The following is a 27,671-nucleotide window of genomic DNA, read 5'->3' as shown; positions in this document are numbered from 1 at the left end:
GTAATTGCAAACAAAAGGTTTCTGTACCAAACATTAAGTTCTGTTTTTCTATTGCATCAAATACTTATTTCATGCAATAAAATGCAACTTAATTATGTAAAAATCATACAATGGGATTTTCTGTTTTTTCTTTTTTAGATTCTGTCTCTCACAGGTGAAGTGACCTACGATAAAAATTACAGACCTCCCCATTCTTTGTAGATGGGAAAACTTGCAAAATTGGCAGTGTATCAAATACTTATTTTCCCCACTGTATATAAACATTCCTCAACATTGAAATTATAACAATAAGAAGGAAAAGTCCTGGAATTATGGAAATCACAGGATGGATCGACAGGTTACTGATCTGCAAATGTTAAAAAAATTGAAACAACATTTTGAAAACATCTCGATTTATTCAGTACGGAGTATGAACGCCACATGCAGAGGAATGTTCTGCCGCACTGAATACACTTGGACAAATCATCAAGATCCACTTCTGGCAGCTCCTAGTGCAATTGCCGACCAATGACGTCCCAGATGAGCTCGATGGGAGTCCGGAGACTCTGCCTCCATGGTAACATGCTTAAGCCATGCAGGCTGCTCACAGTAGCACAAGCAACATGTGGCCTGGTGTTGTCGTGTTCAAAAAGGGCTCCTATGGATCGGCTTCATAGGAGTACCAATTTAATGGGAGCCTTCAATAGGCCCTCGGCTGCCATGGCAAGGGGGCTGTGTATGCCGAAATGATTGCTTCACGCAACTGGGCCAATTAAATGTTGCTGTCAGAAACTTCAAGTGACATTTAAATGGTTAAACCACAGCGATCAGAGCTAATCACTTGCAGACCCATATCAATACCCAGCTCTCATGGGTGTGTCAGGTTTGACATACAGTCATTCTGGATCTGACTGTAGAAGGTCGCTGCCCTTGGCCTTGCAAAGACCTTCTTGATCCTTTCATCATCCCTCCCTCTCTAGGACTCAGCGATTCCGTGATTCAGACGGAACCCCTGGTGGAAGATTCCCTATAATGAGGCAGATGGGGGACACTGTGGATGCCGTCTGGCCTGTGATCCAGCGGTGTCCGTCTTTTTAGGCGTAGATAAAATGCCGTCGGCCACAGTTTTGTGCACATCTGAAAAAATAACAATGCTGAACAGAGGCCAGATGGCGTCCTGAGTAACTCTGCTGTCTCATTATAGAGAATGGATCTCTCGGGGGTTTCCTCTGAATCATGTCACTCGGAGATATAGATGGAAACCAAAATATTAGTGCTCAGCGTAGAGCGCAGGATAAACGTGATCCCAAATGTTAAGGGGCTCACCACACATCTAGATAAGTTCCTTGAGGGGTGTAGTTTCCAAAATAGAGTCACTTGTGAAGCAAGGGGTTTCCACTGTTTAGGCACATAAGGGGCCCTGTAAATGCGACATGGTGTCCGCTAATTATTCCAGCAAATTTTACATACAAAAAGTCAAATGGAGCCCCTTCCCTTCCGTGTGCTCAAACAGTGATTTTCCCCCACATATGGGGTATCTTCTTACTCAGGAGAAATTGCACAACAAATTGTATAGTCCATTTGTGTTACCCACATAAAAATGCTAATTTGGGGCTAAATCACATTTTTTGTGAGAAAAATTTAAATGTTCATTTCTTTCTCCGACATTGGTTCAGTTCCTATGAAGCACCTGAAGGGTTAATAAACGTCTTGAATGTGGTTTTGAGCGCCTTGAGGGGTGCAGTTTTTAGAATGGTGTCACTTTGGGGTATTTTCTGTCATAAAGACCCCTCAAAGTCACTTCAAATGTGACATGGTCCCTAAAAAAATGGTTTTGTAAATTTTGTAGCAAAAATGAGAAATCGCTGGTCAACTTTTAACCCTTATAGCTCCCTAACAAAATAAAATGTTGGTTCCAAAATTGTGCTGATGTAAAGTAGACATGTGGGAAATGTTATTCATTAACTCTTTTGTGTGACATATCTCTCTGATTTAAGGGCATAAAAATTCAAAGTTTGAAAATTGTGAAATTTTCAAAAATTTTGCCAAATTTCCAATTTTTTCAGAAATAAACACAAGTGATATCGAAGAAATGTTATCACTATCATGAAGTAGAATATGTCACGAAAAAACAATCTCAGAATCAGGGGGATCCGTTGAAGCGTTCCAGAGTAATTACCTCATATAGTGACAGTGGTCAGAATTGTAAAAATTGGCCTGGTCATTAACGTGCAAACCACCCTCGGGGGTAAAGGGGTTAAAACATCAGTTTCTGGTGAGCCAAGGTGTGTACAGTCCCAATTTCAATGTGAGAAATCGTCTCTTTTAGAAGTTACAGCAATGTTTCCAGGTAACTTAGTGAGTGAATGACCTTGTACACACACATGGACCCCACCATCACAGGTGACACATAAGAACATGCCATCACACAGGCTCACACATTACCTGCTCCCCTGCTTTCCCACCTGCACTTATAATCTTGATTCCTGGGACTTGTAGTCCTGCTACACCACAACTACAATACCCAGCAGGCACCACACACCACAGGTTATTCACAATGAGTCCAGGTCACCGCCACTGCCAATATCTGCCAGGTTCCTATAGATAAAATCCATATGAATAGGCCAGGATTTTCTCTGCAGGCTCAGTGAGAACTATATCTCCCATATTACAACCTGCTTTAAAAGACATCTGGGAGTTGTAGTCCAGTTGCCCATCAGCGCTAATTTACTTGCATTAAAAAAAAACTACAATTCCCAGAAGACGTCAGTAAACAGAAGTGACGTAGCCCTAGGGACGTATAAAGGAATGTAGAGACATAGACCCACGTAGACAAACGGGGAAAGTAAAGTAACCTAGAGCATGCTGGGAATTAAAGTCCCAAGGTCGGTATTCACCAATGAGAATGGTAGTTTACAGAACTACAGCGCCTTCCCGCTGACGTCACATGACGTAGCAGCCAATCAGGAGCCTGAGATCCCTCCACAGCCCTTCCGCCTTTCTACACAAAGACAGCGGGCAGCACCAGGTAGGAGATTTGCGCTGGTGATGATGACGGAGTTACCTCAGCTGCGGTGTGAGCGGCGTTACTCCATGCTGGATGTCACACTGGCAGCACACGTCCTAATATGACATAGAACTGTACAAACCGGGACGTGTGCATGACCCGGGGGAGAAATGGAGACCCCTAAGTGTGGCTTCAGTATTATTCCCAGTACAGCGCCCCCTCTGTCCCTGCTTATGTCTGGCTTATGTCTTTGATGCCCCCTGCTGATCGTAGAGTGGTACTGCAGGTGGAGCATAAAGTAATTTCTCTAGCTTGTTTATCAAGACCTCAGCTTGCTGTCAGGGAATGAGAATCGTTATGTTCTATTCGACCAAACTCCGTCCTGGCCATAGGAATGTGATCTTTACTAGATTGCCTTAATTGTGTCCTGCGTGCGACATAGTTGCAAAACCGTATCCTCCTCGGGGGCTAAAAGGGGCAGATGAAACTAAACGAAATGAGGCGCAGCGTCATACATTTTTGCCACTTGAGTCAAAATTCTCAGCTGCCATAGTGGCCGGTGCAGGGTACTTCACATCCGCCTCCTGTTCAAATCAATAGGTGGATGTGCAGTACCCGCTGCGGCCACTATCAGAAGACGGAGCAGCTCTGTAAGTGAGTATTTACAGCCACCACCGATAACCGCTGATCGGCAGGGTGCTAGGTGTCGGACCCCGACAGATCAGACGTTAGTGACCGATCCTAAGGATAGGTCATCAATGATAAAATTGTGGACAACCTCTCTAACTAATTGCTGAAAACAAGTATAAAGCTTAAATTTGCTGATTGGCTCTAATTTTCAAGATCCAGAGGAGGTTGTAATTACTTACGACACCTTTCTTACAGGCTTATAGAAGGATCGCATCTTTATTATTTCATCATCATCATTATTGCATTGTTAGTAGCTCTTCTATTACATCATCTATTTAGTTCAGGGGTCCCCAACCTGTAGCTCGGGGGCCACATGGAGCTCACGGCTGTCTGCCATCTTGGTGCATTAGCTCCAGGTCTAGCAAACAGGTATGAAGAGCACATCTCAAAATAGTGAATTTTGTAAGTAGCCCTGCACAGAAGAGCAGATCTGGATGCACATATACTGGTCTTAGGGGTTTCAAGATAATTTAACCCCTTTACCACCTTGGGTTTTTGCGTTTTTGTTTTTTGCTCCCGTTCTTTGCAGAGCCATAACTTTTTTATTTTTCCATCATTATGGCCATGTGAGGGCTTGTTGTTTGCAGGACAAGTTGTACTTTTGAACGACATCATTCGTTTTGCCATATCTTGTACTGGAAAACGAAAAAAAAATTCCAAGTGCAGTGAAATTGCAAAAAAGTGGAGTTCCATAATTGTTTATTTATTTTTTTACCATGTTCACTAAATGCTAAAACTCACCTACCATTATGATTCTCCAGGTCGATGCGAGTTTGCAGATACCAAACATGCATAGGTTCTTTTTTATTTAAGTGGTAAAAAAAATGGCGTCATTTTCCGATCCCCCGTAGTGTCTCCATTTTTGAGGATCTGGGGCCGGGTGAGGGCTTATTTTATTGCGGGCCGAGCTGACGTTTTTATTGATACCATTTTGGGGCACATACGAAGCTTTGATTGCCCGTTATTGCGATTCCACCTACGGCTTTTAGGGGCACATGTCAGCTGATGAAATCAGTTGTCATGTGCCGGAAAAGATGCGGGCTTAGCACCGGAGCCCGCATCAAACAGGAGGAGGCGACCTATGACGTACCTATACGTGTTAGGTCGTAAATGTGTTAAGTATGTTACACTGGGAACAGGATGATACTACTTGTCAGATGAGGTGCTTGAAGCTAGATGCCAATGTGTTTGGAGTGCTTGATGGGAGAATACTGAATCGGGGTATTGTGGGAACCCCTTGATCTTAGTATACTGCTTCGGGGTGATTTCTGTGGAAAAGCTTTAGTTATTATTATACCCGTAACGGTGAGTTTGTAGGGCGGCAGGAGCTGGATGTGGCTCTCGACCTTCTCAGAGCTGAATGTGGCTTTTAAGGTCAGAATGGTTGGGAACCACTGATTTAGTATATTGAGCCTTAAGGGTATGTGCACACGATGCAGAAATGAAGCAGAAAATTTCTGCATCATTTCTGCATCTCCCTGGCAGAAAAAACGCATGCAGATTGTGCATGCGTTTTTCCTGCAGAATACATGCGGATCCACATGCAGATTCACATGCGTTTCCGCATGCAGATTGACAAGCGCTTTCCAGGCGATGTTAGCATCACCTGGAAAGTGCTTGATAACTAGGTCACACTGTATAAATCCATGCAATGCAAACAGCATGGATTTATACAGTGTGAACCGAGAGAGTGTATATACTTACCTCCGATGGCCCGCGCTGTCCTGCTCAATCTGTTCTCCCTCGCCGGCAACTTTGAATTGAAAGACCTGCCGACGTCAGCGTCACGTGACCCGTCACATGACTCTGACGTCACCGCAGGTCCTACAACTCACTGCAAGTGCCGGGAACCAAGCGGGAGCGCTGTGCGGGCCGACAGATGGTAAGAATACATTTATTTTTTATTTTATTCTTCTTTACAGCTTTTTTAATGGTACCTGGGTGTGGATGAGACTCTCCTCTCCTCCACACCCGGGTACCATCCGCACATTAGAACGCACCAATTACGCAAGTACAAATGCTGTCTTGCGGAATTGGCGCGTTCTAATGCAAGTCAATGGCGGCGAAATCGCCGCGTTTCCGCAAAATTAATTGACATGCTGCGGATTTTTGACCGCAGCGTTAACGCTGCGGAAAAATCCGCATCATGGGCACAGCACATGCGGATTTCCATTGGGGAACATTGCTTCCCTTCTACCATGCGTTTTTCATGCGTTTCCGCGGCGTTTACGCAACTGCAAAAACGCCGCGGAAACGCATGAAATACGCATCGTGTGAACACAGCCTAAGTATTCTCTCCTCTTAGGGTGACCAATTAAAAAATGCCAACTCAGCTCTGATGACAATCCTAATTACAGTTGAATCACCTACTTTTATAAATGCTCTCTGTGTAAGGAATACAGTTTTAGGAATTCTTAGCTTCGTTTCTTAGCATATTGACATGTTTCTATATATTTTTTCAGATATGCCTCATTCTTCCATTAACAGAGTGGATAGTTTTTGCTACATATGCGGAGAAGTTACTTTTGGGTCACAAAGGCGAAACTTGACTACCATGATAAGGAAATCCTACAACCTGTATTTTTGTTGCAGAATAGGAGATCAGGACAAGAGTTGGGCTCCACACATATGCTGCAATAAATGTGCATCACATCTTACCCAGTGGTTGCATGGGAAGAGGCAATCTATGCCTTTCGCAGTCCCAATGATGTGGAGAGAGCCAACTCATCACACTACCAATTGCTATTTCTGCATGGTGTCCTCCATCAGGAAAGGAGTTTCAAAGAAGAAGTGGATTTTACAGTATCCAAACATTCCATCTGCAATACTTCCAGTACCACATACAGAAGAACTACCGGTTCCAAAAGCACCAGAAACATTTTCAGGTGAGTCCAGTGAAGAAGAAGAGGGCTCTTGGTATCCTGAAGCATCTTCCTTGCATGACCCAGACTTTATGTCAGCAACCTCACCTGAACCACACTGTATAACACAAAGTGAACTGAACGATCTTGTTAGAGACTTGGATCTGCCCAAGAGTAAGGCTGAGCTCTTAGGTTCCAGGCTACAGTAGTGGAATCTCCTACCGGACGATGTCTGTATTTCTTTGTTCCGCAACCATGATAAAGAATAAAGATCTTGTTCAATACTTCTTCATGTAGGGCGATCTTGTGCCATGCAACAATATCAACAGTTGAAGCTCTGAAGAGGTCATAGCCGAGGAAGAGGAATGGAGGCTCTTCATCGATTCGTTCAAAACAAGCCTAAAAGCCGTCTTGCTGATGGCAATGCGCTACCTTCAATTCCAGTTGGTCATGCAGTCTACATAAAAGAATTTTATGACAACAGGTTTCAGCTGTTGAGGTGCCTGAACTATGACCAACATTTGTGGTCCCTCTGTGGTGACTTAACGGTGGTTGCTCTCCTAGTTGATCTCTAGGGTGGATACACAAAGTACTGCTGCTTTCTGTGTGAGTGGGATAATCGTGCAAGAGGATATCACTACAATAAGAGACTGGCTTCTCTGACATTCACGTCAGCCAGGGAGTAAAAATGTCCTGTATCCAGCACTTGTTGACCCACATAAGGTTTTGTTACCACCGTTGCATATCAAGTTGGGCTTAATGAAGAACTTTGTAAAGGCAATGGATAAAAATGCAAAAGCATTCAAGTATCGCACTGATAAATTTCCAAGTTAACTCAAGTGAAGCGAAGATAAAGGAAGGAGTCTCAGATTCATAAGCTTATTAAAGATGTGGAGTTTCTCCGTCTGTTGCAGAGCAAGGAAAAGGCTGCATGGTTAGCATTCGTTTTAGTGATAACTAATATTTTGGGAAACCCAAGAGAAGATAACTATGAAGAGTTGGTGGAAAATCTCAAAACATGTAAGGATCTTGGCTGTAACATGTCCTTAAAGATTCATTTCTTACATCTAGACTGCTTCCCACCAAACTGCAGAGCAGCGAGCGACGAGCACGGTGAGAGATTTCACCAAGATATTGAGGCGATGGAGAAAATACATAAAGGAAAATGGAATCCATCAATGCTTGCAGATTACTGTTGGACAATTGTAAGAGCTGATCCGATGCAGGAGTACAAGAGACGAGCAAAAAAGCGTCATCACTGAATGAGGACCAAATTTTGTAGTGCAATTCTGTAACTCTTTATAATTCGCAATAGTGTTTAGATATGTTTTAGTTATTTGTATTGATGCGAAGTTTCCTCTAAATAAATATCAGAAAACTGGTATAAAATATTCTGCATCTTTATATTTGCAAAAATAATAATGTTACAAAGTACTGAAACTTTTATGCTTTAATTATTTGTAGCAGTAAGGAAAACACTTTGATATCATAGAAACAAGAGCCAACTAAAAATGTTCATCTTCAGGTTTGAATTCAGGAGGTCAAAATCATTAACAAATGGCTCAAACCTGACAACTTTTGAAAATATGTAGAATGGTGTCATTTTTTTATGGATCTACTTCATCCTGTTGCCGCTATCTTCCTCTCCCTAGAACCCAGGACCTAGACTTTGTCCAATAGTAAACATTTAATGCACCCTTCCCTGGAGAAGGAGCATTTGTTCATCAGACCCTAAACCACACCCCTTAATTATCAGGTCCCTTAATTAGTAGGCTAAAGACCAGGCCCCTAAGTTATCAGATCCCAGATTTAAACCATGAATTATCATACTGTAGACCAGGTCCATAATGTATCAGACTCCAGCTGAGGCCCCTAAATTGAGACTCCAGCTGAGGCCCCTAAATTATGAGACTCCAGCTGAGGCCCCTAAATTATGAGACTCCAGCTGAGGCCCCTAAATTATGAGACTCCAGCTGAGGCCCCTAAATTATGAGACTCCAGCTGAGGCCCCTAAATTATGAGACTCCAGCTGAGGCCCCTAAATTATGAGACTCCAGCTGAGGCCCCTGAATTATGAGACTCCAGCTGAGGCCCCTGAATTATGAGACTCCAGCTGAGGCCCCTGAATTATGAGACTCCAGCTGAGGCCCCTGAATTATGAGACTCCAGCTGAGGCCCCTGAATTATGAGACTCCAGCTGAGGCCCCTGAATTATCAGACTCCAGCCGAGGCCCCTGAATTATCAGACTCCAGCCGAGGCCCCTGAATTATCAGACTCCAGCCGAGGCCCCTGAATTATCAGACTCCAGCCGAGGCCCCTGAATTATCAGACTCCAGCCGAGGCCCCTGAATTATCAGACTCCAGCCGAGGCCCCTGAATTATCAGACTCCAGCCGAGGCCCCTGAATTATCAGACTCCAGCCGAGGCCCCTGAATTATCAGACTCCAGCCGAGGCCCCTGAATTATCAGACTCCAGCCGAGGCCCCTGAATTATCAGACTCCAGCCGAGGCCCCTGAATTATCAGACTCCAGCCGAGGCCCCTGAATTATCAGACTCCAGCCGAGGCCCCTGAATTATCAGACTCCAGCCGAGGCCCCTGAATTATCAGACTCCAGCCGAGGCCCCTGAATTATCAGACTCCAGCCGAGGCCCCTGAATTATCAGACTCCAGCCGAGGCCCCTGAATTATCAGACTCCAGCCGAGGCCCCTGAATTATCAGACTCCAGCCGAGGCCCCTGAATTATCAGACTCCAGCCCAGGCCCCTGAATTATCAGACTCCAGCCCAGGCCCCTGAATTATCAGACTCCAGCCCAGGCCCCTGAATTATCAGACTCCAGCCCAGGCCCCTGAATTATCAGACTCCAGCCCAGGCCCCTGAATTATCAGACTCCAGCCCAGGCCCCTGAATTATCAGACTCCAGCCGAGGCCCCTGAATTATCAGACTCCAGCCGAGGCCCCTGAATTATCAGACTCCAGCCGAGGCCCCTGAATTATCAGACTCCAGCCGAGGCCCCTGAATTATCAGACTCCAGCCGAGGCCCCTGAATTATCAGACTCCAGCCGAGGCCCCTGAATTATCAGACTCCAGCCGAGGCCCCTGAATTATCAGACTCCAGCCGAGGCCCCTGAATTATCAGACTCCAGCTGAGGCCCCTGAATTATCAGACTCCAGCTGAGGCCCCTGAATTATCAGACTCCAGCTGAGGCCCCTGAATTATCAGACTCCAGCTGAGGCCCCTGAATTATCAGACTCCAGCTGAGGCCCCTGAATTATCAGACTCCAGCTGAGGCCCCTGAATTATCAGACTCCAGCTGAGGCCCCTGAATTATCAGACTCCAGCTGAGGCCCCTGAATTATCAGACTCCAGCCCAGGCCCCTGAATTATCAGACTCCAGCCCAGGCCCCTGAATTATCAGACTCCAGCCCAGGCCCCTGAATTATCAGACTCCAGCCCAGGCCCCTGAATTATCAGACTCCAGCCCAGGCCCCTGAATTATCAGACTCCAGCCCAGGCCCCTGAATTATCAGACTCCAGCCCAGGCCCCTGAATTATCAGACTCCAGCCCAGGCCCCTGAATTATCAGACTCCAGCCCAGGCCCCTGAATTATCGGATTCTAGCCCAAACCCCTAAAGTATAAGCTCTCAGACCAGACTCCGAAATGATCAGATTCTAGACCAAATCCCTAAATTATTAGACACTTGACCTCTAAAGTATCTGTCCCCAGATCATCAAACTACAATAGGGGTCTCAATTGGAGTTTAATAAACTATCAGACACCTTTTTTTTTTTTTTTATTTATACATTCATTAAAGTTGTTGTCTCATAACAGAAAATTATGACATTTCCACAGAATATGGCAAAAATGTCTAATAAATGTGGGTCCCCTATCTCCAGAATGGAGGCCGCCATACCGCTATTTCAACCGCTGCTGTAACCGCAGGGGCATGAGAGCTGGCTGAGAGGACTCATTCTGTTCACTCCTATGTATGTTCCAAGTGCAGCCGAGTGCATTTGATTAAAAAGTCAAACAATAAATTATATGGAAAAACAAAAATGTAAAACTTATCCTGCAAAAAACAAGCCCTCATGTAGCTATGCTGTGGGAAAAAAAAAGTTTTAGCTCTTGGAATGCTGTAAAATATAAAAAAAAATTAGACTTGTCCTGGTAGCCAGTCCTTCAGAAGTATACTCTAAATCAGGGGTGTACAACATTTTTTGGTCCAAGGACCACATTGCCATGCTGAACCAATCCCAAGGGCTGCAAAAAAATTAAAGGGGTAATTACATGAATACATCATGTCTGAAAGACGCAAATTTGAATACCGAAGGGGAGCGACGTATCCAGAACAGCCGCACAACATCATTTGGCGATCTGCATGTTGTGCAGGCCTGCTTTAAATCCTCTTTCTAAACTGGATAACCTCTTTAAGGGTATGTGCACACGACATCTATAAGACTCCGGCAGACTCGCTGAGTTTTTCAAGGTTAAGATGCTTCAGGAAAAAGCTGGTGGTGTTTTTCCTGAAGCACCTTCATGGGTGTCTCTTCAGTTGTTTTAGGGGCTCCACCATCGACATCTTTTTTTGATAATTTAAAATTTACTTAGTGAACGGCTTCCAAACAGAAGCTGCCCGAAGAATGAACAAGTGACTTCTTTTAGCCGTTTCGCAGCGTGAAGCAGTTAAAAAAAGAAGTGACGAAAGACTGAACGTGTGTACAACGTGTAGTTTTGACATTGATGTGCATTAAGTTTGTTCTTTGTAATGTTTTTTTTAGAGCTTTTTCCAGCAAATGTTGTGTGCACATACCCTAAAGTGGTTCATCAGCCCTAGTTAATGCCAGCTGCAACTTCAGTTTTGTAGATTAGATATTAATTGTACCTGTCAGCAGGTTTATTATTTATTTTTTTAGGCTTTGCTTATATAGCGCCATTAATTCCACAGCACTTTACAGACATCACCATCACTGTCCCTTTTGGGGCTCACAATCTAGATTCCCTATCTGTTTGTCTTTGGAGTGTAGGAGGAAACTGGGAAACCCACACGAACACTAGAAGAACATACAAACCCCTTGCAGATGTTTTTGGTGTAATTTAAACCTAGGACCCCCATGCTGTGAAGTAACAGTGCTAACCACTGAGCCACCATGCTGCCTGTTTTAGTACCCCAATTGATCTAATCTATGTCAGGTGGCTGTGATGCAGATTAGAGGGTTTGTCTAGGCTTGGGGTTTCAAGTCTGCAGTCTATGTGACTGCAGACTTATGAATCCTCACAATGTGCTCAGTGCGTGCTGTCAGGATTCTCTGGGAGAGGATGGGCACGTGACCATAAGTATGCAGTTTACATACATGCAGCCATATGCCTACTAGACATGTGTTGCCTTGCACAATACAAGTGAAATCTGCAAGGCAGGGCATTTCTAGTCAAAATGTGTCTGGAAGTAGGCAAATCGCTTACTTGCGGTCACATGACAGACCACCCCTGACGCCCGCAGACCATGGATCTACATGTGCGCCACCCCAAAAAGTGATAGTACCTGATGGAAGAGGCTGATCACTCAGACAAGAGTGACCTGTCTTTCAGTGACCAGAAGACTGGTGGGTGGGGAAAGAGGCTGGAGAGCTGTAAGTGCTGGGCCAATCCCCCTGCACTTGAAGCTGATTTACATAAAAATTACAAAAAGCGATTACTTGGGATTGGAATAAAGGATTACTAAAAAAAAAAGTAAGGATTTAATCTACATTACAGCCACCTAAGCATAGACTAGTTGGTGGTACTAAAACCTCCCGACAGGTTCCTTTAAGATTCCGCCATCTAAAAAATGAAAGTGATTGAGATTTTACTAATGTGTCCAGATAGATAACTCCTACCTGGGTCTTGCACATGAACCCAGAGGTGTTAGTTCATGGGTCTCTGTAATGACACAACTCTTTTTTTTACCTAGATTATCACAATGTATTATGAAGATGAAAGGTCATCTAGGAACGAAAGGCTAAACACTACAGAATCTGATGATGACGACTCCAGTAAAGGTAAGTGAATGCGTACGTGTCATGTCATTTTGTGGATGGGTGGACTGACATCTGCATGTTAAGTTTCACCCTTTGGAATTACACACTTAGTAAGATTTTTTTTAGGATTTTTTTTAGTAATTTCAGCTTTATTGTTTTGTACAGAAATTGTAATGATAAGTAAACTACGAGAAGCTTGCGCCACATCAAATCAAGAAGCCGAAAAGAGGCCATCGGAAAAGTATATTAGCAACATTCAAGCTCACCCTGGCATGACTTACACCAGAATAGTAGACAACTGCTACAACATTTTCAACTCCATAGATCCCAAAACTGGAAATGTGTTGGAGATGACCACATACCTTTGTATAGATTGCGGGAAGAGTTTTACAGACAGTGCACTTTTTGTGAAGCACCAAAAGACCCATAGGGGTCAAAAATCCCATGCATGCACCGTTTGCGGAAAGACTTTCTCCTATAATTCACACCTTGTTATACACCAAAGAATTCATGCGGGTGTGAGACCTTACTCTTGTTCCTATTGTGAAAAATGTTTCACGGACCGTCCATCCCTGGTAAAACATGAAAGGATTCACACGGGAGAGAAGCCATTCACGTGCACCGTTTGCGGGAAACGTTTTACGGATCGGTCAAATCTGGTAAAGCACCATAGGATTCACACCCGTGAAAAGTCCTTCACTTGCATCGAGTGCGGGAAGAGTTTTACAGACAGGTCAAATTTGGTTAAACATCAAAAGATCCACACAGGGGAAAAGTCATTTGAATGCATGGAATGCGGGAAGAGGTTTACTGAGAACTCCACCTTAGTAGTCCATCGTAGAAGTCACACTGGAGAGAAGCCCTATGCGTGTAAAGAGTGTGGAAAGACGTATTCTTCTAAAGCTCATCTTATAGTGCACAAGAGAGCTCACACAGGAGAACGGCCATTTGTTTGCCAGGAATGTGGAAAGAGCTTCACTGACAGCTCAACGCTTGTGATACACCAACGGGTACACACTGGAGAGAAACCATTTGTATGTATGACTTGTGGAAATAGGTTTACAAAAAAATCCGCTATGGTGAAACACCAGAGGACGCATACTGGGGACAAACCATTTACTTGCTCGCAATGTGGAAAAAGCTTCATCGACAGTTCATCCCTGGTGAAACACCAGAGGACTCATACAGGCGAAAAACCTTTTGCCTGCATCCTGTGTGGGAGAAACTTTGCTGCCAGGTCAACACTGGTGAACCATCAGAGGACCCATACAGGGGAGAAACCATACACGTGCACATTATGTGGGAAATGCTTCTCTTGTAACTCCCACCTCATTGTCCATCAACGCTTCCACACTGGAGAGAAACCTTTTGCATGTACAGAATGCGGTAAAAGCTTCACAGATAGCTCAACCTTGGTCAAACACCAGAGAATCCATACAGGCGAGAGGCCTTATGTGTGTAATTACTGCTGCAAAAGTTTTATAGACAACTCCACTTTAATTAAACACCAAAGAATTCACACTGGGGAGAGACCATATTCTTGCAAGGTCTGTGAAAAGTGCTTTTCAGATAGTTCTACATTGGTGAAACACCAAAGGATTCACACTGGGGAGAAGCCTTACACTTGTAAAGATTGCGGAAGAAGTTTTACAGATTGTTCAACGCTAATTAAACATCAGAGAATCCACCGTAGAGGTGAGCAACCAACTCAGATTATAGACACCAAAATGGACCGTAGAGGGTCTGAAACAGCTACTGTAATTTTTGAGAAGGCCTAAATGTATTGTACAACAAGGATAAGATTACAGATATCTGTTTATGCCAAGAAATCAAGAACTAGCACTATCGCATTTTTCAACATCTGAATATTTATTTGCGTCATGGTGGCTAGCAAATCACATTATACTTATGCCTAATTCAAAGTTACATGGATTCATATTTCTAAATAAACCTGAATTGTATATGTCTGTATTACAGAACTTGTTGACTTCTCCAACTTGTCATTGATCCATTGTTGCGTGGAAGTGGCCAAGTGTTTCGCACATAAATTATGACAGCTTGATGGACTTTCAGACCTTTTTGCCTTTAATTTTTTAATATATGAATTTACATTGTTGTGCTCTCATCTCTTTAGCATATTTGGTGATGTCAGTGTTAAAGTAACCAGATAATTAACTTGGTGAATTTAAGTGTTAATTGAAATATAAGTTATATGTTTTACACATCGTTGATACTTTTGGCTGAAGTTAAAGTCCTTTACAAATGTGGCTGCCTTAAAACATTGACTGGCCTCAAATTGGTTAGCTTACAATTTTGTTACAATATTGATAAGGATGAGGGATGGAGAATTTCTGTTTAACCACATCCATAGCCTAGAGGACATTTTTGTTGGCTTCAAAATTTTAGAGCTGTAATTAAAAAATTTGTTTGAAGATGTTACCAACTCGAAAACTGAAATAAAGCCAATGTGAGAAGGAGTGATTGATTCTTTACAAGTTTAATATTGTTTCGGCTCCCAGAAAGTTCTTAGTGAGCAGAAGTGTAATGCTCACCTAGAATAAAGTATGCACAACAGAAGCAAGAAGGCTATTTCACTAGTGTCACCTATGGGCAACACATGTCGTTAGCCAACCACAGACACGATACAGTTGCACCATGCGTAATAAACACTTCTCAACATTGAAATATCAATACTAAGAAGGAAAAGTCTTGGAGTTATGGAAATCACAGAATCGCTAGACGTGTTAATGATATGCAAATGATAAGAAAATGGAAACAAAATTGAGGCCTCTTAATGGCATTGCCCCAATTTCCGGCTATCATTGCATCCAAGATAAATACGGAACTCATCGCTGAAGTAGATAGACCTCCATTAGAGCCTCCATATCCAACTTGCTCTGCACCATGGTTGCCATTGAGAGCATATCATTTGCAGGTTAATGAAACACCTGTAGTTGAACATCTGCCTCCACGCCCAATATCGCGCAAAAGCCATCTTATGGTTTGTGTACACATTCTTCGATCCTGACGAGACCATGTGGGCTATGCCATGAAGAGGCCTTCACGAAGGACAAAAGTCCAAGTCCCGGGATTATGGTGTAGGGTGGCATAATGTATGGCAGATGAACCCCTTTAGTCTGCATTCCAGGTACATTAACCTCTTAGAAAACGAAAAAGAAAGCGAAGCTGATGCAGCTATAAGATAAAATAGTGAATTTTTATTGATTCATCATTATACGCAATTAAAATACTAAAAGGGGAGAAGTGACAAAGAGACCCCACACAGCCAGGTCACACAGACGACAATATCGGTCAGTTGGTAAAGAGAGTTTGTACACTGCCGAACCATGCAACAGAGATTATGGAAGCTATAAATATGAATCAGTAATATAGAATATGTGGTCTAATGGGTAGTCTGAATTCCCATGTGTGGCAATCAATAGTCCATACCATAAAATACATTAAATAAAGACAATGGTTCAGACAGCAATACATAAACAACATCAGTATCAGATGAGTGGTGCACTATTAGTAGTATATATTGCTAGATATAATACCCAAAGGAGGGTAATCACATAGAGGGTAGAAAATCAATCCCATAATATCTTGACTGTTTGTATAAGAGTTAGACACAACTTATATATGGATATATATATATATATATACATTTCAACACACACCACATGTATGAGATACTCATCTGTACAACCTGGATAGAGTGAGGACGAGTACCCCAACACGTGTTTCGCGTTAGCTTCCTTGGGGGGAATACATAGGACAGTGTGCAGGGCTCCTTTAGATAGGCACTCACCCATCAGTACAAGACATGTAGTTGGATGGCGCTTCCGGAGGCAGTGCCATGCCGGAAGACTCGGAGACAGTGTGCCACGTCACAAATCCCCGCAGACACATCAGCTGGGAGGAGGGGAAGTGCGATGCTCGTTGGATTCATTGCACACCGGCCAGCTACTATGTGCGCACTCCGCATGAAAGGGGAATGTGAGAGACAATATGTATTCATGATGTGTGTATGTGGAAATGTACAAGAAGCAAGGGAAGCATGGATGGGAACAAACAAATCTGCAGTGTGTCAGAGAAGTAAACACGGGAACATAAAGCACAACTCATTATCATATCACTTGTACTGCAAATAAAAAACAACTAGCGCATAAGTAAGTGCAATTAATGAGAACTCAAGTGAGAAAAGTGACTGCAAATAGATCACAAGATAAAGTATACAGGCTCCTTATAAAGTTGGAAGGACATAAATACAAAAGTGTGTGTGTATATATATATATATACAGTATATGTTCCTATTTGGTAGGCAGAGGAAAATGACAAATCAATCCCCAATTTTTTGAAAAACGCTCTCCAGAACTTGGAGACAAATTGCACCCCCCTGTTTCAGATACAATGTTCAGAGTGATTTCCATGCAATCTCACCACATGATTGATAAATAATCTGGAAAGTATTCCAGCATTAGGTAACTTTGATAATGGATCAAAATTTGTCTGTTCACTGAATCGGTCAAGTACCATCCAAATAACAAGCAAATCTATAATGAAATCCATGGACAAATGAGTCCTTGGTCTTTCCGGAATTGGCTATGGAGCCTCCGGCCAGCCGGTTATGACAGACTTTAGTGCGTGCGCAAACATCACAAGCGGATACAAAATGTTTAATATTATTAAGCATGGATGGCTACCAAAAGAGTCTAGCAATGGCTTTCAGTGTAGCGGGGCCCAAACGTAATCTTAGATACACAGGCACAAATAATTTGGACCCTGTAGTAGTGGAAGGAGCCAATGACTGGACTTCACAGATCTCTGCTTCCAGCTCTGAGGATACCATAGACACCACAATATGCTGAGGAAGAATGGAGGATAGAGGCTCTGGGGGAGAAACTGAATCAAGGCTGCATGATAATGCATCTTCCCGCACATTCTTGGATCAGATAGAAAACACTCTTTCAATTTACTAATGGCTCCAATAGGATGGAGCGACCAAACTTTAAGATCAGCCCCCTTACGTGTGAGATCAGTAAGAAGTTTAACGATCTGTGAAAAACCCCTAATAAACTTTCTGTAGTTATTGGCGAATCCTAGAAAACATTGCAATGCTTTAAGGTCTCAAGGTTGAACCCAATCAATTATAGCCTTCACCTCCCCAGGATCCATCTTAAACTCTTCAGTAGATACAATGAACCCCATGAATGATATTTCTTGAACAGAAAAAGTACATTTCTCCAACTTAGCAAACAAAGAATTTTCCCTGAGCTTATGTAAGACAAAATGGATATGTTCATAGTGTGAATCTAGATCAGGCGAAAAAATTAAAATGTCATCAAGGTAAACCACAATAAACCTTCTAGCAATGTCAGGAAATATGTAATTCATGAAGTTTTGAAAGACTTCTGGCGCATTGGTTAACCCAAAAAGCATGACACAATTTTCAAATAGACCCTCAAATGTTAAAAATGCAATTTTCCACTCATCATCCTTCCAGATGCCTATCAAATTATAAGCCCCTCTAATATCCAGTTTACAAAACCATTTAGCCCCAGTAAGCTGGTTATATAGGTCAGGGATGAGTGGAAGTGGGTAAGTAATCTTAACCGTAATTTTGTTTACTTCACGGAAATCGAGGCAAGGACGAAGACCCACCCAAAGAAAAACCCAGCAGCTAAAGGCAAGGAGGAAGGACAGACATAACCCTTCTGTAAACTTTCGTTTACATATTCTTTCATGTTGGTACATTCAGGACCCAATAAAATATACAGGTGAGCTTTAGGCAATTTGGCATTAGGGATAAGATTAATAGCACAATCATAAGGAGAATGGGGAGGTAATATCTCTGCCTCTTTTTCCGAGAACACATCTCCCCGGAAGACCCTCCAGACTGGCCAATTGTAATGTGACGCTAGTCACTACTCACGGACTTATCGTGAGGTAGGATAGTCAAGAGGTCTGTAGTCAGTACCAAGAGGGCTCGTAATAAACAGGAGTGAGGCTAAAGCGTAGTCAGGTAACAGTCCGAGGTCAGAGAATCAGGTAGGTAGCGGATCAAGACATAGGAGTAACAAGACAACGGAAATCAGAATACAACTAAAAGTATAGATTATGTATATAGATATATCTATATATAGATATATATACAGATATATGTATAAAAATTTCAGATTTTTATAAAAAAAAATGTATCTTTTCCTCTACACTTCAAAAATACTTGCTATTTTGTGTTGGTATATCACAATAAATCCCAATAAAATACATTTAAGTCTGTGGGTGTAACATGAAAAAAGTTGGATAAGTTTACAGGGTGTGAATCCTTTTTCAAGGCATTGTAAAAGCTCATGCGGATGATAGGCTCTTTGGTTGTTGTGATATTTGCAGTAAAAGTTTTTCCTGTAGCTCAACTTTCATAAAACAAATTATTGACTCCGGGAAAGGACTTGACGTCTGGACGGTATGTGAAATGTGAAAAATAACATAATTCTGGAATCTTATCTTGCGATACACTCACTTAAGAGAAAAAACGTACGAATATGCAGAATGTGGTAAAGGCTTCACAGACAAGTCCAATTTTGTGAGCCATCACCGAACCCCCAAAACAGAGAGAGTCTTTGCATGAAACTTCCATACTGCATTAACACTTTGTCCATACTGGCAAAAAAAAAACGATGGCTACTCTGTGAGCGGGGAATCTCGTAAAATCTCTTCATGGCCACAAAGCTATACATGAGGCTAAAAATGATCAGTAATCAGTTATAAGAAACACCTCAGAAAACTGATCCTCTAGGTCTTATTTATCAAACCATTAAGACGGTCCTTGTTGCCCATCGCAACCAATCAGCGCTTATTTTTAATTTCTTAAACTGCTCTGCAAAAATGAAAGCTGAGTTCTGATTGGTTTTCATGGGCAACAAGAACAGTCTTCCTGCTAGACAGTTTGGATAAATGAGGCCCAATTTGTTATACCTGATGCAGGACCTGAGGAGTGGTGTATGAATTAGGGATTCATAGAGCACCTTAAAGAGAATACCAGTCATACACTGACCCTTTTAGGACCCCTCAGCTGTGTATGTCAACCCCATAGAGGTTAAATGGAGAAATAATTCAAATAAATATTATATTTAGTTTTATTCCCAGTTTCATTTGCAAACGTTAGTCTTTTAATTTGTCATCTGATTGATATTATACTATGAGAATGACTATAGTGTCTTCTCAATGCCAACCTAAAATATATATCATATATACAACACTACGGTAGGCATCACAAGTATGAATAAATCACATATGTACAAAAAATATAACATAATTATACATTATATATATATATATATATATATATATATATATATATATATATATATACAGTGGGGAAAATAAGTATTTGATACACTGATGGAGAGGTCTGTAATTATTATCATAGATACACTTCACCTGTGAGAGACAGAATCTTAAAAAAATCCATAAAATCACATTGTATGATTTTTACATAATTAAATTGCATTTTATTGCATGAAATAAGTGTATATAGCATATACTGTATATACTTAACAATATATAACCAAAATTATACTTTATTAATATCACGAGAAGTAAAGCCACTATCAGTAAAAACACATATTAGTGTTGTAAGGTGGCTAATAGTCTTGTAGTCAATGGGAGGTATGTATCCCAGAGATGGCTGGTCTCTGGGATGTAACCCAGTGTATTTTCTCTAGTGCACGCATGCACTGAGAGGATCGTTTGGTGCACCTGGGAGCCGGGGTACAGGTAGCTAGGAGAGAATGGGCGGGTTCAGCTACCCACATACCTCACCTCTGGGTGTGGTCACCAGCCTATAAAATGGAGGCTGCAGCCTATAAAATGGAGGCTGCAGCCTATAAAATGGAGGCTGCAGCCTATAAAATGGAGGCTGTTTGTTTGGCACATAGTCTGTGTTTGGAGGGAGAAGGCCTGTGTGTGGTCTCCAGACTGAGCTGTGTGCTGTACGCTCACCAGCCTGTGTGACCACATGTTCGGTGTACCAGAGACTTTGTTCATAGTACTGTTCTCCTTTGTTGTGCCTGCACTAAAGGCTGTTTATTTTCACTTTTTACTTTTGCCTGTTTATGAAGTTAATAAATCGCTGTGGACATTTAAAGGAACATGCCTCCTGTTTGCCTCTCAACGCACCTGAGTGAGTACCATCCCTACAGTGTGTATTACCACTTACCCTTGCCTGTGGAATCAGTTGAAAAGGCAGCCCTCCTATGGTGCAATAAGTCCCAGATATAGAGTGTGATGATATATAGAAAAATGACTATATATGCCAGTAACACAATACCCAAAAATAATTGCTGGACAGATAATACAAAGTATACAATTCCAAATGTGCAAGGAATAACTGCTAGATATTAAATCAACCCAAAAGGGTAAAAATAGACAACAAAAAAATCAGCCAATTTGGGACTATTATCCTATTTCTGCTGTTTGCACCACTGTAATGGGAGATTAGCTACAGCCCCAAGAACAACCACTGCACAGTTTACGGATCTGTGCTCTTCAGGCTGCATACACTCCATACACTGTGGGTCCTACTAACATGGATGTCAAATAGTGATGAGCGAGTATGTTTTGTTAACCCTTTCGCCGAGTATGCTCGGACGAGCACCAAGTATTTACAGCTGCTCGGTGATATGTTTGAATCACTCCCGTGTGCATGATTTGCAACTGTTTGACAGCTTTAATACATGTGAGGAATGTGTAAGAAACAAGCCATCCTCATATGTGTTAAAACTGTCAAACAGTTGCAAATCATGCACACAGGAGTGATTCAAACATAACACCGAGCAGCTGTAACTACTCGGTGCTCGTCCGCGCATACTCGGCGAAAGGGTTAACAAAACATACTCGCTCATCATTAATGTCAAACTCAAACACACAGAGGGCCAAAATGAAACACTTGGACAAAGTCATGGGCCAGCCAGTATGCAGTATAATGGGCCCCACCAAGTCCTCTATACAGTATAATTGGCCCCACAAAATCCTCCATACACTATAATGGGCCCCACATAGTCCTCCATACAGAATAATGGCCCCACATAGTCCTCCATACAGAATAATGGCCCCACATAGTCCTCCATACAAAATAATGGGCCCCACATAGTCCTCCATACAGAATAATGGGCCCCACATAGTCCTCCATACAGAATAATGGGCCCCACATAGTCCTCCATACAGAATAATGGGCCCCACATAGTCCTCCATACAGAATAATGGGCCCCACATAGTCCTGCACACAGTATAATGGCTCCACATAGTCCTCAATACAGTATAATGGGCCCCACATAGTCCTCCATACAGTATAATGGGCCCCACATAGTCCTCCATACAGTATAATGGGCCCCACATAGTCCTCCATACAGAATAATGGGCCCCACATAGTCCTCCATACAGAATAATGGGCCCCACACAGTCCTCAATACAGAATAATGGTTCCACATAGTCCTCAATAGAGTATAATGGGCCCCACATAGTCCTCCATACAGTATAATGGGCCCCACATAGTCCTCCATACAGAATAATGGTCCCCACACAGTCCTCAATACAGAATAATGGTTCCACATAGTCCTCAATACAGTATAATGGCCCCACATAGTCCTCCATACAGTATAATGGGCCCCACATAGTCCTCCATACAGAATAATGGCCCCACATAGTCCTCCATACAGTATAATGGTCCCCACATAGTCCTCCATACAGTATAATGGGCCCCACATAGTTCTCCATACAGTATAATGGGCCCCACATAGTCCTCCATACTGTATAATGGGCCCCACATAGTCCTCCATACAAAATAATGGACCCCACATAGTCCTCCATACAGTATAATGGGCCCCACATAGTCCTCCATACAGAATAATGGGCCCCACATAGTCCTCCATACAGAATAATGGGCCCCACATAGTCCTCCATACAGTATAATGGGCCCCACATAGTCCTCCATACAACAAAAAACAGGGATCCAGCAACAGACATCCAAATCAGAATCTGAATGTGTGTTAAAACTTCATGTTTATTAGAATTCCTTTAAAATCATGTTATTACAATTGTAGATCCAGGGGATTACGCGTTTCGAACAAAAATGTCCTCAGTCTTAAACATGTCTTGTGATCAGTACAAAAGCTGGGTTAAATATAAAAAAAAGGAGAGGAAAGTGAATAAGGTGAGCAATTAATCATGTAGATGAGACAATTATGCTAATAAACCAAACAAATGTCATAGGTGCAAAAAGCATTAATTCAATAATAATACGTGATATCCATTTTCTTATTCAATCCAGAAGGGACTCTGCAATTAAACTTAAAAATATATTGCGCTTCTCTAAAATGCAATACTTTATCTCTATCCCCGCCTCGATCACTGGTGAGAGCCTCCTCCAATGCATGAACATGAAAAAAGTCCAGACAACCTCCATGGACATTAATCATTTTTGGGATCCCGCTCCTGGGACATTGCAGCAGGTACGTGTTCACACTATTAGAATTTTGACAGCCTTTTTTCTGACCATGCGTCCCTCCCACTAATTCCTTCTATTCATTCACAGGTGGTTTTAACTAGCTCTACCAGCCCATACATTGTAGGTTTAAAGCCCAAGCAGAGACATATTGTTCATACAGGCTTACAGCCCAAGAGTGGCATATCCAGTGGTAGCGTAGCGTAGTTTCCCATCATATGAAGGTGACCTTGTCGTGGTTGATGGGCACACATAAATTGGCCAAATTATGCGCAAAAAACCTTCATTTTTCAAAGTGACATCAGTTTAGATACAATATTTCTTATATATTCATGTATGGAGTGCCGAAGTTCTTTTTGCAACCTCCATGGACAGACAGAAAATGGTAAGATGCTCCTGACAGAGCTCTTGTTGTGACATTTGCAGCATCATACATATGTTCTGCAATTCTGGTCCTGAGAGGTCGTGTGGTGCAACCAACATATTGAAGATTGCACGGCGTGCACGTGATAACATAAACCACATAGGCTGTACTGCAATTTATAAATGTACAGCTCCTATGTGTGTATGGAGCAGCTGGGGCTTTAATTTCCTTAGAATTATCCATGTATGGACATAAGCCACACTTTCGTCTGCCGCATTTGTATGAACCGGACACAGATAACCAGTTGCGTTTTGCTTTAGTTTTTTGCCTTACTGTGTGATCAGAAGGTGATATCATGTTACCAATAGCAATTCCTCTCCTGGATTCAAAATGTACTCCTTTTTCTAGCAGTTTTTTCAAGGTGTCATCAGCATATAATACTGGAAGGTATTTCTTAATCACATCAGTCACTTGATGAAAATTACTGCTATATGTAGTTGAAAAAGTTAGATTAGGCAGATTTTCTCGTGCAGTTTTTTTCTGCTGTAAGTATTCTGTTCTGCTTTTACTATCAGCCCTAAGTTTTGCTCTTTCGAGCACATTAGTTGAATAGCCACGGTTTTTAAATCTGCGGTCAATAATAGTGCACTCCTTCAAAAAAACCTCTCTGTTAGTACAACATCTTTTAGCTCGAATATATTCTCCTGTTGGAACATTATTCACAACATGCCTGGGATGGCCGCTGTTAGCATGCAATATAGAGTTCCCAGCAGTAGGTTTGCGAAATAGGGAGCGATCAATTTTACCAGTTATAATTGACCCTTTTAAGTTGATATCCAAATATGGAATCGACTCCTTTTCATGTTGGAAAGTGAAAGAAATATTAAACGGATTATTGTTAATATATTGAGTGAAATCATAAACTGACTCATGGGGACCGGACCATATTATTAAACCATCATCTATATATCTCATGTAACAATATATAGAAATGGATTCAGTTCTGAATAAATATAATTGTCCTCCCACCAATTCAGAAAAATAACAGCAATAAAGGGGGAAAATTTCGCCCCCATAGAACAACCTTTCTGTTGTAGAAAAAAACTGTCTGAAAATTTGATGTAATTGTTTTTCAGCAAAAACCAGGTAGCATCTAATATGAAATCTCGCAAGCTCGTGCTATATTTGGAATATCTCTCCATATAAATGCGTATCCCATAAAGGGCTAAAGTGTGTGGAATCATAGAATATAGTGCGTTTACGTCACATGTAAGCCAGCTATTATTGATTGTCCATTCCAAACCATTCATGATATTTAACACATACTTGGAATCCTGGACAAAACTGGGAGAGCATCACGTGAAAGGTTGAAGTCTCTCATCAATCCATTCACATAAATGTTCAGACAAAGAGTCAATGCCTGAAACAATCGGTCGCATTGGAGGTGGAAATGTCCTTTTATGTAGTTTGGGCAGTGCATGAAAAAGAGGTACTCTTGGTTTAAGAGGGCTGAAAAATTCAACTTGTTTTTGATCCAAAATTCCCAGATGTTCTCCTTCATGCAAGATAGTACTAAATTGAATCCGTACTGTATTAGTTGGATCAGATCTTAGCAGTTTATATGTAGCTGAGTCGTTCAACATTTCACAGATTTGCATTTCATACAATTTAGTGTCCATGATTACCACAGATCCTCCTTTATCCGCGTTTTTTATAATGACACGTTCATTTTATTGTAGAGACTTTAAAGCACTTTTCTCTCTCTTGTTGAGATTCTCCTTTTTGATTTTATTTGAGGCATTCAAGTTTTTTTAGTTCAGCCTCCACTAATACTTGAAAATCATCCATACAATTACTCCTACCTTGTATTGGATAAAAAGTAGGATTAGGTATTCTTTTCCTGAAGTGAGTATCATGAAGCGATGAAATAGCAAGATCAGCTTCAGACAAATTTTCCAAATGTCTAGCTGAAATTTGTTCACTGAAGGAGGGCAGAAAAGAGTCAAAAATACGAGAAGTTATTGCCTCGGATGTTTCATGACCTTCATTGGGATCAAAAAAAAATTTCTTTATAGTCATATTACGAACAAACTTGTTTACATCAATTAAAGTAGAAAATAAATTGGACTGGGAACTGGGTACAAAATGAAGTCATTTACTGAGAATTTTTATTTCATCTTCATTGATTATAGTAGCAGACAAGTTGACTACAGTAAAATTCTCACTCTGATGGATTAAATTCTCTTCCGTGTGAAATACTGATGCACTTTTTCTGCGGTGTTTGCGGCCTGAACGCCTAGTTTTTTTATAGTTTTTTTATAGGCTGTTTTTTCTTCGTTGTAGGATTTGGCTCATTTGATAATGTGGCTATCTCTACATCAGAAATGTCAGTAGGTGGATCACTAGAATCTATTTCTGTGGAAGTAAAAACAACTCTTGGTAGAATATTTTTTCCTGGTTGTCTTTTTTGATGCCCTTTCTTTCAGGATAGATTTAGGAGATTTTTCCTTGCGTCTTTGAATGTGCCAATCATACACTTGATTTGTGGAATAGTCAATTGAATCCCATTGAAATTTATTTTGTTTAATTTTCGTTATATCGTCTTCTCGTTTGGTAAGGTTCTCACTGATTTTCTTCTGAAAAGCAGTGTACGCTGATGAATTGGCATGAGATGCTATAGAAATTTCAATGTCTTTTATATTTTTTTCTAATTCATCAAGTTTAGACTGTTCATATTTCAAAATAAGCTGAATTAACTTTAGTGAGCAGTTTGATAAAATATCATCCCATAATTTCACAAATTCATTATTATACACTGTAGTTGGCCTTTTTTTCAAACGTAAACCACGAGGAATCATACAGTTATCAACATAAGCTTGTAAAGTTTTGAAATCCCACCATGATTTTAGTCGTGGTGACATCATTTTTTCCCAATTTTGCATATGAGTGTTCAAATCAGGATGAGATGAAATTTCTCAATGAAAAAATAGAAGCAACTCTGTTTAATCTAGCAGGATTATTTACATTAAAAAATTGCTCATGAGATTGGAGACCCTCCATATCCAGCCAGATATATAACTGTAAGGATTTTATAATTATATTAATCCTAGTGAAAAAATGGGAGCAGAAAAATGAAGGAAAAAGCCAATTCCAATATATCTCAATATAAAGAAAAAAAAGAAATACATTACTAGTATATCTTCATCAGAAGTTCTGCTGTTACTTATTTTTTGTGAGCAATGCTCCCTGCTGAGGTGAACCCTTTTTCCCTGCTTCTACATTGCTCTCGTCTATCACGTGACATGGAGAGCTATGTAATCAGTCTCATCCGTCCGCGAGTTTCCGGGGAGGCAAATGTGCATGCTCTGGTTTCCTCCTCATCCTGGGCCAACATGTGTGTAGATGCACTATAGGGACGAGCTCCTGACCACGACTAACTGCGTTTGAGCTGGACAAGGATGAAACCAACGCATGTTTAAAGCGCCATGGAATTAATGGCGCTATAATAATAAATAATAATAATGTGCTGTATTCCCATCTGCCACACATTAGTAAGGAGTCCAAATAAAATGGACAATCCCATTAAGACTGGCATATGTTTTACATTGTGGGACACCATGACATGCTAGGACTTCCCTCTTGCCCCTGTCTTCCTTCATATCCCCATATACACTGATCAGTAAATGTTAACAGCGATCCTTATATGTGCGTCTCTCATGTTCTCTGCATTTCTCTGATCTCCCTCTGTACAGGGAATCCCTTTGATGTCATTAATAACATCAGATTCCTATAGCCACCACCTGATTGTCGCCAATTTATAAAACACACAAGAGACAGAATTGCAATGTATTATTTTTTAATTATTCCTAACAAAGTAGAAATATATACCGTACTTACATATTTATACACATATTACTTTAGGAATCAGAATGAATAAAATACCATATTTTAAAAACTTATTTAAAAAATTCTTTAGTTCAGTGCCTAGTAGAATCATTTATATCGGCTTCAACTCTTCATTTCGCATCTTTAGTTGTTTTTGTCTTTGCAAATGGGGTAAAAGTGATTTTTGAGCATTCTCCGGCTCCAGGGATCCTCTGTGCCCCCTTTAGTACACCCCTGCAGTTCAATGCTACAATAGTCTGGTATGCAAATAGGGATCCAAGGGAGTTCTTCTGAGGGATCATGACTGGTTACAGCACATTCCCATTCCAGTTATCAAAGGTGTAAGTCATGTTAAATCGTC

The 27,671-nt window shown here is 41.4% G+C and overlaps 1 protein-coding gene and 1 pseudogene across 3 annotated transcripts; one reads left to right on the top strand and one right to left on the bottom strand.

Moving 5' to 3' along the window:
* LOC141167335 (uncharacterized) overlaps positions 1-2,700 on the bottom strand; it is a 253,708-nt pseudogene extending 251,008 nt beyond the window's left edge.
* Positions 2,701-2,892: 192 nt separating this feature from the next.
* Positions 2,893-14,528, top strand: LOC141166847 (uncharacterized). Of its 3 annotated transcripts, XM_073653959.1 has the most exons (4): positions 2,928-3,007; positions 6,139-6,561; positions 12,491-12,578; positions 12,723-14,527. In XM_073653959.1, the coding sequence occupies exons 3-4, from the start codon at positions 12,500-12,502 to the stop codon at positions 14,333-14,335; spliced, it is 1,692 nt and encodes a 563-aa protein (XP_073510060.1). In that variant the 5' UTR covers positions 2,928-3,007; positions 6,139-6,561; positions 12,491-12,499; the 3' UTR covers positions 14,336-14,527. The 3 variants fall into 3 exon arrangements, with proteins under 3 accessions (XP_073510059.1, XP_073510060.1, XP_073510061.1); XM_073653958.1 differs by lacking the exon at positions 6,139-6,561 and having other exon boundaries at positions 2,893-3,007; positions 12,723-14,526; XM_073653960.1 differs by lacking the exon at positions 2,928-3,007 and having other exon boundaries at positions 6,395-6,561; positions 12,723-14,528.
* The last annotated feature ends 13,143 nt before the right edge of the window (positions 14,529-27,671 follow it).

This window comes from Phyllobates terribilis, unplaced genomic scaffold (genome assembly GCF_046119375.1).
Source record: "Phyllobates terribilis strain yellow unplaced genomic scaffold, ASM4611937v1 Scaffold_11__3_contigs__length_659146591, whole genome shotgun sequence".
NCBI classification, from domain to species: domain Eukaryota; kingdom Metazoa; phylum Chordata; class Amphibia; order Anura; family Dendrobatidae; genus Phyllobates; species Phyllobates terribilis.
The sequence above is the reverse complement of the archived record's forward strand: the minus strand, read 5'-3'. Positions and strand labels throughout refer to the sequence as shown.